Source organism: Catharus ustulatus, chromosome 1 (genome assembly GCF_009819885.2).
Source record: "Catharus ustulatus isolate bCatUst1 chromosome 1, bCatUst1.pri.v2, whole genome shotgun sequence".
NCBI lineage: Eukaryota > Metazoa > Chordata > Aves > Passeriformes > Turdidae > Catharus > Catharus ustulatus.
The window spans coordinates 64,899,728-64,917,883 of NC_046221.1; the positions used below are offsets into that span (position 1 = coordinate 64,899,728).

At 41.0% G+C, this 18,156-nt stretch overlaps 1 protein-coding gene across 3 annotated transcripts in view; it reads left to right on the plus strand.

Moving 5' to 3' along the window:
- The window catches only part of MBOAT1 (membrane bound O-acyltransferase domain containing 1), a 56,623-nt gene that overhangs the window by 18,610 nt on the left and 19,857 nt on the right, over positions 1 to 18,156 (plus strand). For 2 of the 3 annotated variants that reach the window (XM_033061774.1, XM_033061793.1), the window contains exons 2-5: positions 3,804 to 3,949; positions 4,465 to 4,542; positions 7,838 to 7,933; positions 10,900 to 10,911. In XM_033061774.1, coding sequence (XP_032917665.1) covers positions 3,804 to 3,949; positions 4,465 to 4,542; positions 7,838 to 7,933; positions 10,900 to 10,911 — 332 coding nt within the window. The remainder of the gene's footprint in view (positions 1 to 3,803; positions 3,950 to 4,464; positions 4,543 to 7,837; positions 7,934 to 10,899; positions 10,912 to 18,156) is intronic. The other variant, XM_033061782.1, reaches the window with a different exon arrangement.

Consider the following 18,156-nt stretch of genomic DNA (forward strand, 5'->3'; position numbering starts at 1 on the left):
GTTTCCGCTTTGTACATTACCAGTACAATGTTTGCTAAGTTTCACCCTGTTAAAAATGGGAGAAGATGCAAAGGCTCAAACAGATGGAACTGACTTTTTATGTACTTTGAGGGCTTGGATTATAGCATAACCCAATAGGGGGATCTTGAAACCACTGTGTTTGGCTATTCTTGCATCAACATCACGGGTGCTTGGTGGGTTGGTTTGACCTGATTGCTAACTTTGTATAAAACTCAGATTTGCAATCTAAACATCACTGTTGAATTATTGCTACTACAGAATTTGAAAGAATAAAGGGAGGAACTACAGTTTATTTTTTTTCCTTCCTTGTTCATACCTGCTCTGAATCCATCAAACCTTTTAAAGTTGAGACTAATAAAGAATTAAATGATTAATTAACCAGGCAACAATAATGATCGACTCTGTTGCGCTGGAGCTGTTCCAGATTTTCTCTCTCTCCAAAAGTGTGGATATCTTGTTTCTGTATTGCAAGGCTGTCTCCAGCTGGCTGTGACTCGGATACAAGTCTTCCAGATGTCGTTGCAGAATACTGTGATGAGACTGCCTTTCTGTCTTCCAGTGTTTAATCATGGAAAATGAAAGGAAGATACTGTCTTCTTTTGGCAGGATATCATGTGCTCTGATTCCTAATTTTATTACATCTTACTCTCTACAGTATGGAAGAAAGTTACTGTAAAAAGCAAAGGTGTTTCCTTTCTGCTAGCAAAATTGAAACCAGATGTGCAAAATTTTGGTGGGAATACAAGAGATGTGACTAACTAAAAACAAAGGTCAAATGACTTGCAATGCTGAAAAAGGTTAATTTGAATATAATTTTTCTTTCTGTGTTATTTTTGCCTGGACACCGTTCATCAGTGTTCAGAAGCTCTGAATTTTCTGTTTATAAAGTGTTTTTAGCAACAGTGGAAATAACCAAAAGGGAATAGTATGAATCCTTTTCACTTTGGAAAGGGAAAGGAAGGAAAGTGTGACTTGGTTCACTTGTGATGCAGCACAACATTTCTTAAATTATTAGGGATCTGTTTACTTGGATGCCTTAAGTATGTAGGATGAAGAATAAAACTAATGTCAAATGGAATACAGCAAAGTCAGTGTCAGATGAACTGTCAACCTTTGTGTCTACGCATGTGAACACCGCATGTGTTTAAAATGGTCCACAGAAATTACTAAATAGAGGTGGTTATATGAAAAGCTGTTGTGTCCCTCTATTCCTGTGTAGAACAGAACAAGTCTGGTCTATTGCCAGGTTATTGCTTGCTGAGTGCATTTGGTCTGTGATGTTTGGCTGCTCTGCAGAAACAATCCTTATGAACCAAAAACTGATTGAAACATAAGGGCAATGTTCTGACCTGGTACGAGGCTTTGCACCGACCCTTGCAAAAAGAGCACAGAGTCTTGGTGAACTGTCTTGGCTTTGCACAGCAAAATGAAGGTGTGATAGCAGCACTGTTGGTAGCACAAGGTAACACATGCCCAAAAGTGAAGGCAAACAACAGCCCGGGTATGTGAGGCTGCTGAGCTGCCCTTTGCTGGATGTTAGCTTGTGATGAAGTCGCTGCCGATTTTTGTTCCTGCTGGCACTGTCATTCCCTGCCTTGGCTGTGTTATTTAAATAGTGTTACAAGTGTGTCTACTCTGGGATCCTGCACTTTCCTTGTGCTGTGTGTGTGAACCTCTGAGACCCCAGCATCCTTAACATCTCAAACTGGGCACATAAGAGCCGGATGAAAGTAAAAAGCAAACGCCTGCTTATCGCGATGGCTTTTACTGCTGTAAAGCTTCCGTGAGTGGCGCTGCACAGAGGAGGGAATTGTCTTTCAAACAATAAGTCACTTCAGTTTCTGGGAGCCTTTGCACTTTCCTTCTATACAGATCAGAGAAGCTCTGCATGCCACAGAGTTGAGCTGCACTGCATGTGCTGGCGTGACCCCAAGCTGGAGCAGGATGGGGGGATTAAGGTTCACTGAATTGTCACTGATGAGTTGGCACCCATCAGTCTCGGGAACTTGCTTAGAAAGGATGCAATCAGAGCAACCCTGTAGGGGCTTCAGTGGTTTCTGCTGCCCCTCTGTCTGTGGAAGGGTGGGAGCAAGGTGTTAGCATTTTGAATGTAACTCTACAGTAACAGACAAGTTCAGGATGTCTACTACAGCGTCTGGGTTTTGTAAGAATAGTACGGTTTTGTTCTTTTACTCTATAGATCTTGCACTAAAATGAGAATTACTTGCTTTGGTTACAATTCTGTGATACTATTTGTTATAAATTCTGGTTGCTTGCATGAGCAATAAATAAATTGATATTGTCTCTGCTCCAAAGACCTACAATTCAGCATACCTAAGTATCTAAATCATTGAATTATTCTATTGCATGATTGCCTGCATCACTGAAATAAAGCAACTGCACCAATGAAGCCAACAAACCTTTAATGAAAGCATTTTCATGAGCAGCTAACACCATGTTGGATGTAGTCCACCAGAATAAAAGCACTTTGGGGCTATAGTATCTTGTTAAACACATTGTAAATGCTTTTGACAAGAAGCCTGGCAGAATCCAACCGCCCCTGGACAGCCAGCATGTCAGAGCATTTCTGAGTGAGATGCATTATCCTGTCCTGGACTGATAGCTTTGGATAATCCTCTAATCCAAATGATTGCTTAAATTTTGCAGCCCGTTTAGTTTTGCTTGGTCTGGGATGACTTCTGCTGGAGAGCTCAGGGTGAATTAAAAAAAAAAAAAAAAAAAAAAAAAAAAAGGGAGGAGAAAAAAAGGATTGCAACACTGCAACTAAATAAATGAATTTACCTCCAGCTGTCTAGAGTCCAGGCTGGACTTAAGGATGTTGTATCCCAGTGGTATATTTGCTCTGTTAGAGACAGCTCCTGAGCTCTGTTTTGACTCTGACTTTGATCTGTTTTTCTTCTGACTTCTGGGATTTTTGCTGAGGCTGTCAAAGAGAAGGTGACTTGAAGAAGGCAGCATGATGTCGATTTGGCTCTGGAGGACACTGAAGCTTTTGCTTGTCCTTGTGTCTGACAAAAGTAGCCTGTATTCCTGTACTGTTTGTCCTCTGCATGTCTTGTGCTCCCACTGCCATCACTACCTCCTTGCAACAAGGCCAGACTGATTTTCATGTGCAGTAGCCAAAGAACATTTGTGAAGCATATTCCTATAGGTGTCTGCTTGATGGTAGAGCAAAGTTGTTTTCTTAGCACTCAAACACAAAAAAATGGGGAGTTGGAAGCATCTGTATGGAAGGTGCTGTGGAGTGGAGGAATTCAGCTAAGGAGCTGCCCTGTTCTCACTGCTAGTGAACAGCATCACTTCAGGATTGGTGATTTTGCCCATGTGTTGGGATGGGGGAAAGTCAGGTACTGGGGTAATATTTTAGAGTCTCAGACTGCTTCCAGGCCCCTGGCTCTTGCCAAGAGGACTAAGAAGGGGAATGATGTGCCAGGCAGCTGGGCCAGGCTGGCAGCAGAGCAGAGCTTTCCTCCCAGGAGAGTGAGAATCACCAGAGCTCCACCTGTACCCTGTGGTAACTGGAGCCTGACCTTCCTGCTTCTGGGTGGCTGTGTGCTTGTTTAATCCCTTCTGTCACTGGCCAAGAAAAGTTACCACATGAGTTCATAAGTGGGAATGCTGAGAAGCAAAAGATTCATTGCTCACAATTTCCCTCCCCGCCTTTTCTTACCTCTGCTTTTAATTGTTCTGAGAACAGAGAGAATCCTTCCCCTTCTCCTCCAAGAATCGAAACAGTTTTTTGTTTTGCTTATCTTTTACAGATCAATTTTGTAGCCTGTCAACTGTTTGCACTTTTGGCTGCATTTTGGTTTCGTATTTACTTGAGTCCCAGTCATGCCAGCTCTGCTGTTCGCCATGCATTTGCCACCCTCTTTGGAATATACTTTGCTGTCTTCTGCTTTGGGTGGTGAGTATTTAGTCACCATTTTGACAAGCCTTGGGTAAAAATAATTTTAAACTTAATATTAGCTTTTCTGTATTACATCTTTCTAATCGGAAGGCTCTTAATGCTACCTTTAAAAAATGTCCTAACCAACATAACCATTCCAAACCCTCAAAGTAAAGTGACTCATGAAAGTATTTTTTTAAGTGAAATATTTAATTTAATTTGTTATGTTTGTTCTGGAAGTTAAGACCACACCAGTCTGCTGTGAAGATACCTCTTCTGGAAAATATGTATCCAATTCCAATTCACATTTTGAACCAGGCTACTCTTTCAGTTAAACATATGGATAATATCTTTTTAATAAGTATCAGTCTGTGTTGGATAGTCAGGCTGTAAAGATGATGTGTGGTAATCCAGGTCCCTGATATGACATCATATTGCTGTCATTTGCATGGAAAAATATTCTCTTGTTCTGAACTGCCAGCACTTCCAGGCAACATAGAAATTATCTAAATACTGACTTTGTTGTCTTCAAGGTATTCCATTCATCTTTTTGTCCTGGTGATGATGAACTATGGCATTATGAATTTGGCGAGTATTCCCAACATCCACAGGTGAGCTGATGTGGCTGCAAGTCAGCAGCTGCCCCTCTGATACCTTCTCTGCTTTCAGGGAGAATCATGAGGAGTTTTTGGAACCACCTTCTCTTCTTTCCTTCTTTTCTTTCCTAGTTACTTGCAGGAGCTTTCTTCATGGAGTTACAGAAGCAGCTGTAATTTCAATTTGTGGTTTTGTTGGGTTGATGTATTGCATTTTCCTGTGAAATTGCTGGCCTTAAAATTTGACTTTTGCAGGCATAATAATTTATGGACAAACTTTTGATTTCTTAAACATAATGAAGTCATGTTCTCCTTGGTCTTGTATTCTTCCAGATTGCATTTGATAATCCTTTTTAATGTGTTTTCCCTATTGGTGTTTGACCTTTAGGTATTTTCCACTTATTGTTGAGTTAGGTCGTTCAAATAAGGTTACTGATACAGCTTAGCTTAGTGATCCACAAAATGAGGTCTTACTTTTGGTACTGGGCTTTGTGGAAAAGTGGAAAATACCAGAACTGTTATTGCTTAAAGTAGAAGCTTATGTTTTGGGTGTGTGATAGGTGTTTTCTGTCTCTGTACTGTCTGACTGTTTCTGAAGCTGGTGCTGAATGCTCAGAATCCACATAAATCTAGACTGGGGAACAGAAACCCTTTCTTCGCTTGCCTTCAAGGCCAGGGCTGTCTGAGAATCAGATGATCAGATAAACCTCTCTCCTTTCTTTTTTTTCTTCTTTTTTTCCCTTTCTCTAATATGTAAATGGGAACCCTACTTATGATTTTTCTAAGATTATTAGAAATGTGAACTGTCAAAAACAATCCTGTCTACAGCAGTTACTAGTATTTTGCACCAACAAGATAGGGTATTAAGGAGGTATTTTTTCCACCCTCTCACAGAGTGCAAAGCTCAGAAGCCTAGAGGCAATTAATAATATAATTAAAAAAAAAAAAAAGTAATTGGACAATGTTTGTTAAAGAAATGCCATCCAGAGACCAAAATAAAAAGGTGTCAAAAACTGTGTTATGGTTTCCTGGTCATTGTCCCTGCCTTGTTTGTTACTTGAGGGAAATGAAGGAGTTAGTAGCTCAGAGGAACCAAGTCTACAAAGGAATCATCCACTAATTATTTACATCTTCCTAGACGAGTTAGGGTAGTGATAAGGAAAAGGACTCAGCTTCAATGGGAAGCCCTCTTACTCTTCCTCTTTAGCCAATTAGCCACAATGGCTAATAGCAAAACAACTTTATACTGAAACACAAATCAGTCCAGTCCATGTAATGTTGCCCACTGCTGCAAGGCAGTCATTTTGATTTGAGTCAATGTGAAATGTCAATCCAATGTGCTGAAAAACCTCAGGAGTTCTCAGAGAGGTTTGTGTCAGGACTTTTCTATTGTACTGTACTAGCCATAGCAGTGTGACTCAGAGCGCTTCCCCATTGTTAATTTTGGCTAAGTAACAATGTATTCAAACCAGTTGAGAGTAAACTTCAACAATGCTACTTTAAGGTCTGGACCTGTTCATACAGGAGAACAGATCCTTCAGAGTGGGGCTTCAAGACTTGGCTCTTTATTCCCCCAGAAAAACACAGTGGAAGAGAACAAATTAAATAAACTGCATAATTTAACCTTCACTCTCTTCCCTGGTTATTTTTTGCTACTTTGCTCTCTGTTGAAGCTGCTAGCCTTCAAGGCCTATAAATGGATAAATTAATCCAGCATCAGAGATGCTCCCAGCTGCAGCAGCAGTTCTGTGTCTCTCTCCCTGCTTGCCCCCACTTTCAATCCAAGTGCTTTACATCTCAGCGTGGAGGCTTATTTTAGATCCTTCCTCCCTTCTCTCGCTGTTACATATTTGAGCTGGGTGACTTGCCTTTGAATGGATGCTTGCCATTCTCCATTGATGAGAGGGGAATCCAAGGACCTTGCTGAGGCAGGACTGGATGCCTGAGCCACATAAAACATGATCAATTCTACTCTGAATCTCCTGATGAATCTGTCATGTCTCTTCAGTCTGCCTTTCATCCAGCTGTTTGCTGTGGGCCACATGACCTGCAGGTTGCCTTGTGATCCATCACTGTCACTCACACTGCAGTTCATTAGTCCCCAGGGAGGAAAAACTCGTTTCTTTTAAAACCAGCCATAATTTGACAAAGGCCTGGCTCTTTTTCTGTTGTGTGCTGACTGATCCACCTGTTTGATTTCACCTTTAGTTCTCTCCTGTGGTGGATGCTCTCATGGGTCTGGGGGGACCCTTCCTGGCAATGTGCTCATTCCAGCCTCCCGAGGCTCAGCCCTGCCAGGCATGCAGGATGTGTCATCTCCTTCTGTTGGTCTTTGCCTCTTCTCCCCTAGATGGATAACCTCTGCTGTGGAGGACACCAGTAGACCTGGTCCTGGCCTGTCCATGGGATGCCAGCCTTTCATCCTGGTGTCTCAGCTCTCCATTCCACTGTGTAATTTGCTTCATGTGTCAGTCTGTCTCCAAACATCCATCTGCTTCTTTCCTCCCCAATATCCTCTTCCTTGCTCATGTAAATACAAGAAGTTACTTGTGTGAAAGGCTGCATCTGTCCATGTGGATGCTGCAACATTTCCTGTCTTCAGCCTGTTCAGCTGTTAAGATGGAATAATGCTACTGCCCTGCCCAACAGAAGTGTGCTATCAGCTTGAAAATCAGAGTGAATTTGTCACATCCGACTTAAGGAACGCTTCTTCAGTTGGACACTGAAGTGATCTTATAGGTCCTTTCCAATCTATCTGATTCTATCATTTTTCTGGAAGATGGTGTGCTTTAGCATGGACAGCTGGAAAGATCAGGCTATGTGCCATAATCTACCTTTATATAAAATCACAAGAGAGAGAATACCTTAAACTTGAAACATTTTAGTCTTTGCTAGATCTGAGGAAGAGTTGTAAATAAACACCATTTTCAGACAGAAAATGCAGTGGATAACTTTAGTGACTGACACACAGTATCATCTGGTTTCATATGCTTAAGTTGGACAGAAATTCCAAAATAGTATGTGAAGATGGGAGCTTTGAAAATTGGCTTGTGCAACTTGAATTGATCCTATTTCTTCTTCCATTTTTGCCCCACCCTGAGAATGAGGAGATACCTCTTTAAGGTTTCAACTGGGTACAAAAGCATCAGTCCCCTTTGAGAATTTCTTCCAGGTCTTCTTCCAGCATAGCTTCAGACTTTTTAACAATCTGATTTGAGAAAATCAAAGCAAGCCCATCCCAATTTGAGTGATTGTAGCTCTTGTTGGTACTTGTGTTGGTAACTATGTGTTCTGTGTGTTATGTTTTTAGGTACTCCTTTGTTGTAGCCATGGGATACCTCACACTGTGCCACATAAGCCGAATATACATATTTCATTATGGTATTCTCACTACAGATTTTTCCGGGTGAGTGAGTCTGCAAACTCGTTCCTGTGTCAATCAGTATTAGTTGATTTCAGTAAGTTGTAAGAATAGTTTGTATGTTATCTGTGGAGCACCTGTAATTTTATTTCACTTAAACTTTTTCTGAGGCTTTTGTTGTCATCTTTGGGGTTTTGTTGAGGTTTGTTTTGTTTTGGTTTTGGGTGGTTTTTTTTTTTTTTTTTTGCTTGGGTGGTTTGTTTTGGTTTTTTTTTTTTAAAAAGGCATAAGCACTGTATGATTTTTGCACTGTGTCATTGTTTCTACTGTTTTCTTGCTAAAAGCTGTGTAGTTGGGAAGGTAGAGTTTAGTTAGCTAGCTCTGATTATCTTGAAGCCCCAGATGGGAAGGTACTTCCCAGCCCAGGCACTCCAGGGTGTGAGGGCAGGATTGGGCAGGGGTGAACTGCTGGTGGAGCTGGGTGAGTAACCCAGGCAGAGAGACAAGAGATCAGCTTGGGTTTCAACACTGGCTCTCTCATGGGGCTGGCTTGTGGCTGCTGCTTAAACAGCAGAACTTTTTGTATGCTGTGATACATGTGGAACAGTTTTCATACACACCGTAGTCTCTGATTTCACTCAGAGAAGCAGCAGGGGATGCTTTGCAAAGATAGAGACAGCTAACCCTATGTGCTTTGTTTGTGAGAGGAAGGTATGCTTTTGCATGATTTTAAACCAGTGTGCTAATCTATATTCCACTTGTTTAATTGAATGTCTGAAGACAGAATAATTAGTAACATACCATGAAAAATTTCTGTAAACTCTCACGGTAAGTTTTTACGCACTTCTTCCAAGTCTCTTTCATCTTACAAGAACAGAGTAGGAGAATGAAGGTTTCTGCTGTCTTTGTGCATGTATCTCTCTCTTTGAGGTGATGGGTTTCAGCATTTAATTAAACTTCAGGTGGTGGAGGGGAAGTTTCTCTCAAGCTCCTGAGGATTTTCTATTAAGGAGGCTGCAGTTATGGAACTTAAATGTTTAAAGAAATTTAGCTCTTTTTCTGCAGTTCTTTTAATACACAAAAGCATGTCCTCAAAGAGCATGACATACCAAGAAACCTATAAATGGGATTGGAATGCTATAGCTCAGTGTGTGTAAGAGACAGAGACAGAGAGAGAAATGTGAGCGATCATGATTTTCTGAATACTGTGTTTGGAAATGCACCGCGAGGCATATTAGGTCTCTCTCTGAATACATTTAATAAAGATCCAGCTGAAACTGGGGGGTGAAAGAAGAGGAATGGTGGTTATTTGTTATAAACTAGGTAGTGTTCTCTGCTCTCTTGATGAAAAGGTAACTACTCTGATTTAAATTTAATGAGGAGCTAGAGGATAATAACGGTAGTGAAAAGATAACGCTTAAACGTACTCTGTTATTTGATTTTAACTTGGTGCTTCATGACACACACCAATTCCTAAACTTCCATCAAAAATAAAACTAGCAAGTAGTAAACAAGTGGAAAATGTATTATTTTGTGGATATGAACTGTACCTTCATGGTATATTTTAAAGCTAAGAATAAATAAAAATACTGTAGTGGTATCAATAAAAAACTTGCAATCCAAAGTGTTGAAACGCAGATCACCCTCATAAATCTGTCTCAAAACCTGTATTCTTCAACTGGAAATATGTGCCCATTGAAGATTTTTGCACATACCTGGCCAGATGTGATGACACAGAGAGACAAATTATATTCCCTGGACACAGTTTTGCTATGTATGAGCAGCAACTGAACCGCCTCTTGCTCATTCTTCTATATTTGATGGCTCCTCATCTGTTGCATGTGGTAACAGGGAATCATTAGGACAGGGCCTGGAGGATGGCATTAAAGTTCTGCCTCAGGGTTTCAGAAATGAGTGAGACAGAACCATGGAACTGTGCCTGTCTCTCTCTGGCCTCCCACCATTTGGGGTGAACGTGGCTGGGGATATCTATTGAGAAGGCAAGACACTGGATTTGGGGAATTTCTAGGTGCAACAAAAAACCCATCATCTCCTGACTTGTGCTTGACATTCCAGTTCCCCATGAGTCTGGTGATATCTGGTTGCAAGGAAGAAGTTTTAATGTGCATCAGATAGGCACAAAACCAGTTCTGTTGCCATCAGCTTTCCAGTGTCAGTTCCCTGAAGTGATGAGACCGATGAGTGTTTCCAGCAGCAGTGCTGAAAACCAGCCTCCCTCATTTGCCCTCTTGACCTGCCTTGTGCACTTGGCAACTTGCACTCATAACCCTTTTGAAGTGTGCTTGCAAATGCATTTGTTGGGCCTTTTTAATAATACTTGGTTGTGCTATTTGTTTGGAGCCCTCCCATTTTGAGAATAGAGTTTGTAAAGTTCAGGTAGAGATGGAGAGAACAAGGCAACTTTTGAGTCATATGTTAAGCAAACGGAGAATGAAAAATCAAACTGTGGCACATCACTTCCAGGTTACGAAATAAGAAATAAAGGATTTCTTACATGCTGGTGACTAGTTCATTCTTAACTCCTGCAAAGTGAAGGTTTGGTCACTGAGTCCCACAGTTGGAATTGTATTCAAGCTGCTTGCAGCTATTTCTTGATTTAAGAGATTTTCATGTATTGCATAGTACTTAAGGAAAAATGATTTTTTTAAACTACTGCCAGGTTTTAAGGAAAACAATTTCCAGCTTGCTGCACTTCAAGTTTAATTACTTTTAAAAAAATGTATATATTTTATCAAATTTCTTTCAGTAATATTAGTTTTCAAATAAATGGTGATATAATTTAGGAATTTTCTCTTTATTACTTCCTGAAAAACCCTATTTGTTTTTGAACACTACTTGTACAGTAACTGAATCCTATGCTTTCCCCTTAATACAAGTCAATCTTTGAGACAAACATGCATGTTTTATTTTGCTTGGTTTGTCATGACATTTGTGCATTGTACCTGGAGAAACTAAATCCTAACTCTTTCTTATTTCTTCTTTATGCTAAGAGGATTATGCTGGTAAGTTGCCTGCCTATATAATTTTATAAAAACAGTAATAATATCATACAGTTTGTGTTTTTCCCTTTGTATCACAGGCTCAGATTGAGGATAGCGATATGATAGCTTTAGGGAAAATTAGTTTAAAATAAGGAATCTTGATTCTGATTTTTGGAAAGTGGTAATAGATAAAGTTGCAGTCTAGCAAGCCTCATGACCAAAGCCAGATGCATATGATCATCCAGATAAGATTCACAAGGTTTGGAACTTGTGTTTCAATCTTTTGCTTTATTAGGGCTTCAGAGCTTTTGAGTTTCCTCTTTGAATGCTTTCAGTATCTGAGCAAAATTTCCTAATATTGCAGGTTGTTAAGGGAAATGTCAGAGAATGATTGTGCATATGGGAGTTTCATTTACGAGTAGTGGCTGAGAGAGCTGGGGTTGTTTAGCCTGGAGAACAGGAGGGGCCTTATCACTCTTTACAACTGATTGAAAGGAGCTTGTAGCAAGGCTGGGGTAAGTCACTTCTCCCATATAACAAGTGACAGAACAAGAGGAAATGGCCTCAGGTTATGCCAGGAGGGGTTTAGATTGGATTTTAGGAAAAATTTCTTCATGGAAAGTGTTTCCAAGCGTTAGAACAGGCTGTCCAGGGAAAGGGTGGAGTCACCATCCTTGGAAGTGTTGAAAAAATATATCATTATGGCACTTGGGGACATGGTTTAGTGGTGAAGATGGCAGTGCTGGGTTAACAGTTGGACTCAATGATCATAGAGGTCTTTTCTAGTCTTAATGATTCTATGATTCTTGCTACTGTTCCTTACAGAAAAGAAACTCAGTTTGTGAAGATCACCACACACACTGGCACAGTTTTCCATCTTCTGTTGGTCTTAGAGAGACCATAGCTGAAGTATCTGAGAGACTTGAGCAGTTTTTCTCCCCACATGAGTCAAATCTGTAGCTCTTCCATGAGTGCTCTGGTTGATGTCACTCTCCAGACACCACCTTTGTTCGCCCTATCCCAAATGCAGAGCAACATTTCAGCAAACTGCCTAGAAAGGGATGATCATTGAGAGAAAACCTCTCAAAAAGCCACATATATATATATATATGAGCAGATGCTTCAGTAATAAGTGCCACTTCAGGCAGTAGATTTTTGTTGGGTGGTTAGTGATTTTTTGCTGTTTTTCTCCTCTCTCAGTGGCTTTTAGTTTCAACCACAAAAGGAAGGAATAAAAGTACAGCAGCCGTTTTTCACAAAGGAAATACATTTGCTGATGAATGCAAAGATAGATGTACTCTGTTACCATGTTAAAACACAGAGCGGAAATGTTGTCTGGTCCTGCACGTTCAGTTGGTTATTTTTATTTTCTTGTCTTCTAAATGTATGACATCAGTGCATTGCTGCAGTGTCTGTTCCAGCAGCTCTGGGTACCCTTGGTGTGCAACCTGTCCCCAGAGGCAGTGCAGCAGCGCAGGTGCAGGGTGAGCAAGGGGGATCAGCCTGTTTTCCATGCCTGTTTGCTACTTTGCTGCTCGGCTGGGTGCTTGTCCACTGGAAGTAGCCCTGAGATCACTTGCCGTTGGATACACAGGAGCCCTGCAAGAACTGCACTGTGGCAACTAGAGAGAGTTCAAACAGGCAATCACTACTAGAGAACTCCATGGAACTAGTACATCCCTGAACACTTCTCCAGAAGTAAACACTCTTTTAAGTGAAATGCTTCTACCATGAAGACTTAAGAAATACTGCTTGGGAGCTTTCACATACACACACAGAGAAAAAGGCAACACATCACACAAAGGAAATTGTAAGTCACATTGGAGGTGGCAGGTGTGTTTAGTGAAGTGGTTTTCCTCTGATGTACTTCAGTACCGCTTCCTTATTCTGTTTAAAGCAAAAGCACGAGCTCGCTGCCAGCTTGGCCATCCCCTTGTCAGCAATGGTTACTGTCACAGCAGGGTGTGACTGTGTGAACTTCTTGTCATGGCTTCAGCGCTGCAGAGGTAACCCTGAAATAAATGTTTGCCGTTTTGGAGTCTTGTCTGCTATGAGCCTTTTGACTCCACCTCCTCTCTTAGTGAAATCAGGTCAGTGGAAACTATTTCTAGCAGGCGTATGCCAGACTTCTCCACGGGATTACCTAAGGTCAGGCAGACTGTGCTTGGAAAATGTCTTTTCTCTCATAAGCATCCAAGCTTGCTCAGTGCAGAAGCCAGCCTGTGATGTGGTGAGGACCCCCACAGCAGTCTACAAACAAAACATCTTTACTTCCGCTGGCCTGTGCTTCTGGTAGATCTATTGTGTTGGGGCAAGCTGTATTTAAAAATGATATTAACTGATACGTTTTCATTTGGAAGGTTTATTTGGGGCAGTAAACCCCTCTACTGAGCATTCTCTGTAAACAGTTGTATCTTAGTCTTGTGTTATTTTTCAGTTCAAGGCATCTAATATCAGGTAAACAAAAAACCTAAAGCTGTCTTTACCTTATGTTAGATGCCTTGAAAAATAAAATTGTCCCTGGGTCAATATCTTGATTTTTTTTTTTTTTAATTTAAAGTTGGCCACTATGGTTTGTGTGTAGGAGGTACTGTGCAACTACAACCTAAGATTAAATTCATAGCCAATACATAAAACATGGGAAGTGGGGAAAAATCGCACCACACATAAATCAGATTCTGTGTTTCTGTGGTAGTTTGTAACTGTAGTGCTTTGTAGGACAGGTGGAGAGGGTATGGAATCACCACTCAGTATGTGGCTGCAAAGCAATTGGTAGGTGTTCAAATGTGATGGATTGCAAGTTGTTTAGGCTTCTAAATGTGTTCTATTTCAAATGCATCCTTCCTAGGGATATGTCTTTGTGCTTCATCTGTAGGTGCAAGTGTGGTAGGTAGATTTTCTTTTTAAATTCAACTTAATTACTCCCCTTCAAAAACCTGTGCATCACAAAATTTGGGAGTAAGAAAAGCATAAGAAAACTTGGGAGTTTTATAATTTTGTTAACATCCCTTCTTATTTTTAGCACTATTGATTTTTTCCAGTAGAGTCTCAGGGTTAAAACAGTATCGTGTCGGAAACAGTTGACTATATGTGATATGGAGCTGTATTTAATGTAGTAACTTAATGTTTTATTGATGTTTAAAGTTAGAGCTTGCCTGAAAGGCTGAACAGAAATGGCAATTCAATACTCTAGTATTTCAAAGTTTTAATAATCAAAACTCACATGTTTAGGAATTTATGATTCTTCCCTCCTCTCTCCCCACTCTTAAGGGAGAGTTCCAGTAATGTCATTATTTTGTTGTGCTCTGCCTTTTCCTGCAGCAAAGACATGGTCCTCCTGAGATCAAGTCAGTGGGGAATGATGGGCAGGAGGAGAGGAGGGAGGAAGATGCTTCTTGTTCACCTGAAACACTGCTTACCCTTTGTGTGAAGTGTTGACTGACATCTGACACTGATCTCATGAAAGATTTAGTGTGTGTCATTCCCTTGCCACTCTACAGCAGGCTTTCACATTACTGGGTAGAGATCACAGAGTCATTTAGGTTGAAAAAGACCTCTGAGATCGTCAAGTGCAACTGATGACTGATCACTACCATGTCAACTAAACCATGGCACTGAATGCCACATCCAGTCATTCCTTAAAGACCTCCAGGGACAGTGACTCCACCACCTCCCCAGGAAGTCCATTCCAATGTCTAATCACTCCTTCTGAGAAAAATTTCCTTGGATGTCTAACCTAAACCTGCCCTGGTACGGCTCAGGAGATTCCCACCTGGCTACACCCTCGGGCAGGTAGAGAGTGATAAGGTCCCCCCTGAACCTCTTTTCTCCAGACTGAGCAATCCCAGCTCCCTCAGTCACTCATGATTTGACTTGCGCTTCAGACGTTTCCCCAGTACCATTGCTCCTCTTTGGACATACTGCAGCCTCTCAGTGTCCTTTCCTCTGGATTAAACTGAACACTGGATTGGAGGTGAAACCTCAGCAGGGTTGAGTACAGGGAACAATCCCTGCCCTGGTCCTGCTGGCCACACTATTGCTGATACAGGCCAGGATGTCATTGACCTTCTTGGCCACCTGGGCACACACTGGCTCATGTTCAGCTGGCTGTTGACCAGCACCCCCAGGTCCTTTTCTGCTGGGCCACTTCCCAACCGCTCTGGAAAATATGTATGATGCGTAATATGGTGATGTCAGGAGGGAGAACAGGAGGCATTTAATGAACTTTGTGGCCACTTGCCTTGTCAGACATGTCACTTTTGTTCTCCCTTGTCTCCTCTGGAGATTTGAGAGAGACAGACTCTCCATCTTTTCTGATTAAAGTACAGGAAAGGCTGACTTGTTCTGTTGGCTTCTGCCATCAATGAGGCAATGAATTCCTAATATAGATGAGGAGAATCTCTCTCCTCTGTGTTTATATGCAGTATGACTTCACTGCACACTTTACTCCTGCTGCCCTTGGACTGTTTGCATTTTGGTTCTCTCTGGTTTACCATGGTGGCCTTGTCTAAGACAAGAGTATAAATTTAGACACTTGAAGTCATATGGTTTTGGCTCAGAGCCTGAGGTTTAAAGTTACCCACTTCAATATTGGCGTGAAGTGCTTGCCGTAAGAAACATATGCAACAAATTGAAGCAATTTGAAACAAGTCTTAATGTTCCCCCATAAAGCTAAAAAGGTCAAACACTTACAAAATAAAAGTTTGTGTTTATTGCAGTAAAACTGCTTGGTTAAGTGACAGCCTCTGTCTCTCCTAAGGATTAAAAAAATCTGCCTTTTCATATGCTTAAAGGATTAGGATTTATGTATCTTTGAAAGCAAAGCTAAATTTTGTCTGGGAAAATCTACTTTGAGAAACAGGATGTTGAAGATAATGGTAAAAAAATCTTATAAATCACTTTTCTTGAAAGATTAGTTGGAATAAAGTTTAGAATGAATGTTTGACAATCTTGCTGGAAGGTGAAAAGTCATTGTTGAATTTGTCCATTCCTTAGCGACTATCAGTGGTCTAGGTAACCCAAGAAGACCTACTGTACAAACCCCTCTGTTACAATTGTATTCAAGTTCTGTGTATATTTAAGCATATTCTTAATTTTTTGTGCAAATGTTTTTTTATTGGCATTTTCAAGTAGGGACTTCTGAAATGATAAGCAATTGGCTAATATTGCATGTTCTGGTTTTGGGTAGAAAATTCAAATTACCCACACAGAATTACAGTAATTTCATGATTATAAACCGCACTGAGTATGAACCGCACTTCCAGGTGCCAGCAATTTTTCATTCTTTGTCCATACATAAGCCACACCTGATTATAAGCCGCACGTTACAATACAGAGTGTGATAAAAGGTATCTATTCTATCACCATCTGTTGAGGGTGGGGGCAGTGATCCTTATCTCAACGGCAGATATTCTGCTAATGGGCCATCCATTGAAACCATTGTTCTTTATCTTTTCACAACCCATCCTTCCCCCAGCGAGTCATTTTCTGCTAATGGCCCATTGAGTCCCACTGTGTGACTGATAAAATTACTTCATCCCATTGGAAGTTGCTCCAGCCAGGGGGAAGAGCCCAACATTTCTTACCAAGATAAAACAGAGGTTTTGGGACACTAAGGGAGCCCCTTTCTCCACTGGACTCCAGAGGGAAACCGGATTCCTCCACATCCCCACTGGACCTCCAGAGGGAAACTGCACCTTCTACAGGAGCACTGCTCCAACTGAATCACATCTGTCACTGCAGGAGGATGCAGCCACCACTTAATGGGACTGCTACCAACACCCTGCCTGACGGGGTGTCAGATTGTACTCTGACTTTGTCAGGGTTTGGAGTTCTATTTTAATTTCCCTAGAAAAGAACTGTTATTCCTAATTCCCATATTTTTGCCTGAAAGCCCCTTGATTTCAAAATTATAATAATTTGGAGGGAGGGGGTTTACATTCTCCATTTCAAAGAGAAGTTCCTGCCTTTCTCAGCAGACACCTGTCCTCCAAACTAAAACAGCAACTTTTTGTTCTTTCTCTGTATATAAGCCACACCTGATTATAAGCCGCACTTTGGGTTCGGACCAAAATTTTAGTCAAAATGGTGTGGCTTATAATTGTGAAATTACTGGTACTTGTGAACTCTTGGAAAAGATCAACCACATTAAGTGTTAAAAAAGACAAGACCACTTAGAATGAAAAAATGTTTTTTGCCAGTATTTGTGCATTTACCATGCTCAGCCTATGAATTATCCTGAGAATCTATTTGACTTATATTAATGGGATGATCAGGTTGTAAATCTTAGCCATTGGGTATACATTTGATTGTAACCAGTAGGTTAATTTAGTTAAGGATGATCCAGATCTCATGGAAATTTTTGTAGAACATAAGAATTTGTTATTTTAGGCAGAGACATCACTGAATGCGAGTTACACTTTTTTTTCTTTACCTTGAGAAATCTGTGGGACAAACACAGTGCTTGAACTAAAAAAAAAAAAACCCTCAACTTTTTTCTTTAATTGTGTTCCAGAAAATATATTGCAACAGTTAAAATGAACCACTGTAATGTTTGGTGTAATCATCTATGTCTCTTAAAAAGGTTCCATATACTGATCAAACTGTGTAAATAGTTAAATAAATGTGTACAAACTTGAGTTTTCGTTTCCAGGTTGAAGACATCATTCGTGTTCAAGCAGAAACCTCCATCTGGTTAATGTTGTTAATTTATTCTCAAATGGAGAAATAAGCCATTGTATTAATCCTCAGTGAAGACAGATCGCTTTTGTGCGACTACTTTTACAGTCACCACAACTAATTCTTTTAAAATAGTGGCATATCCTCATCACCCATTCCCATCTCGTGGCTTTTGTGGTTGTGAGGCATCTGGGCACCCTGTGCTGGTGTCCCCAGTGGCAGGGAGATGGGGAGAAGCAGTGTGAGTGGGTGTTCATCCCCTGCTTTGCCTGCCATGGGTCCTTCCAGTTTGCAGATGCTCAGTGCCAGGTTTTGTTTTGGGTGCCACAGCCAATGGAGGACATGATCAGTTGTCCCTACAGTTTTGCTGCCTTCTTTCCTCTAACCTTCCCTTAAATGCTCTTGGCTGTATCATTTATCATTATGGGAACCAGCTTCTGGTGCCACCAAGCTGAGTTTAGTCTTTTCCCCATCCCTTAGCTGCAGCAGCTCACATTTGCCTTCAGTGCCAAGAAGCTCTGTAAAGCTGGATACGGGAAGTATGAGTGGCCCTACTGGGAATAGTAGCTATTTCTATGCTCTGTGTTT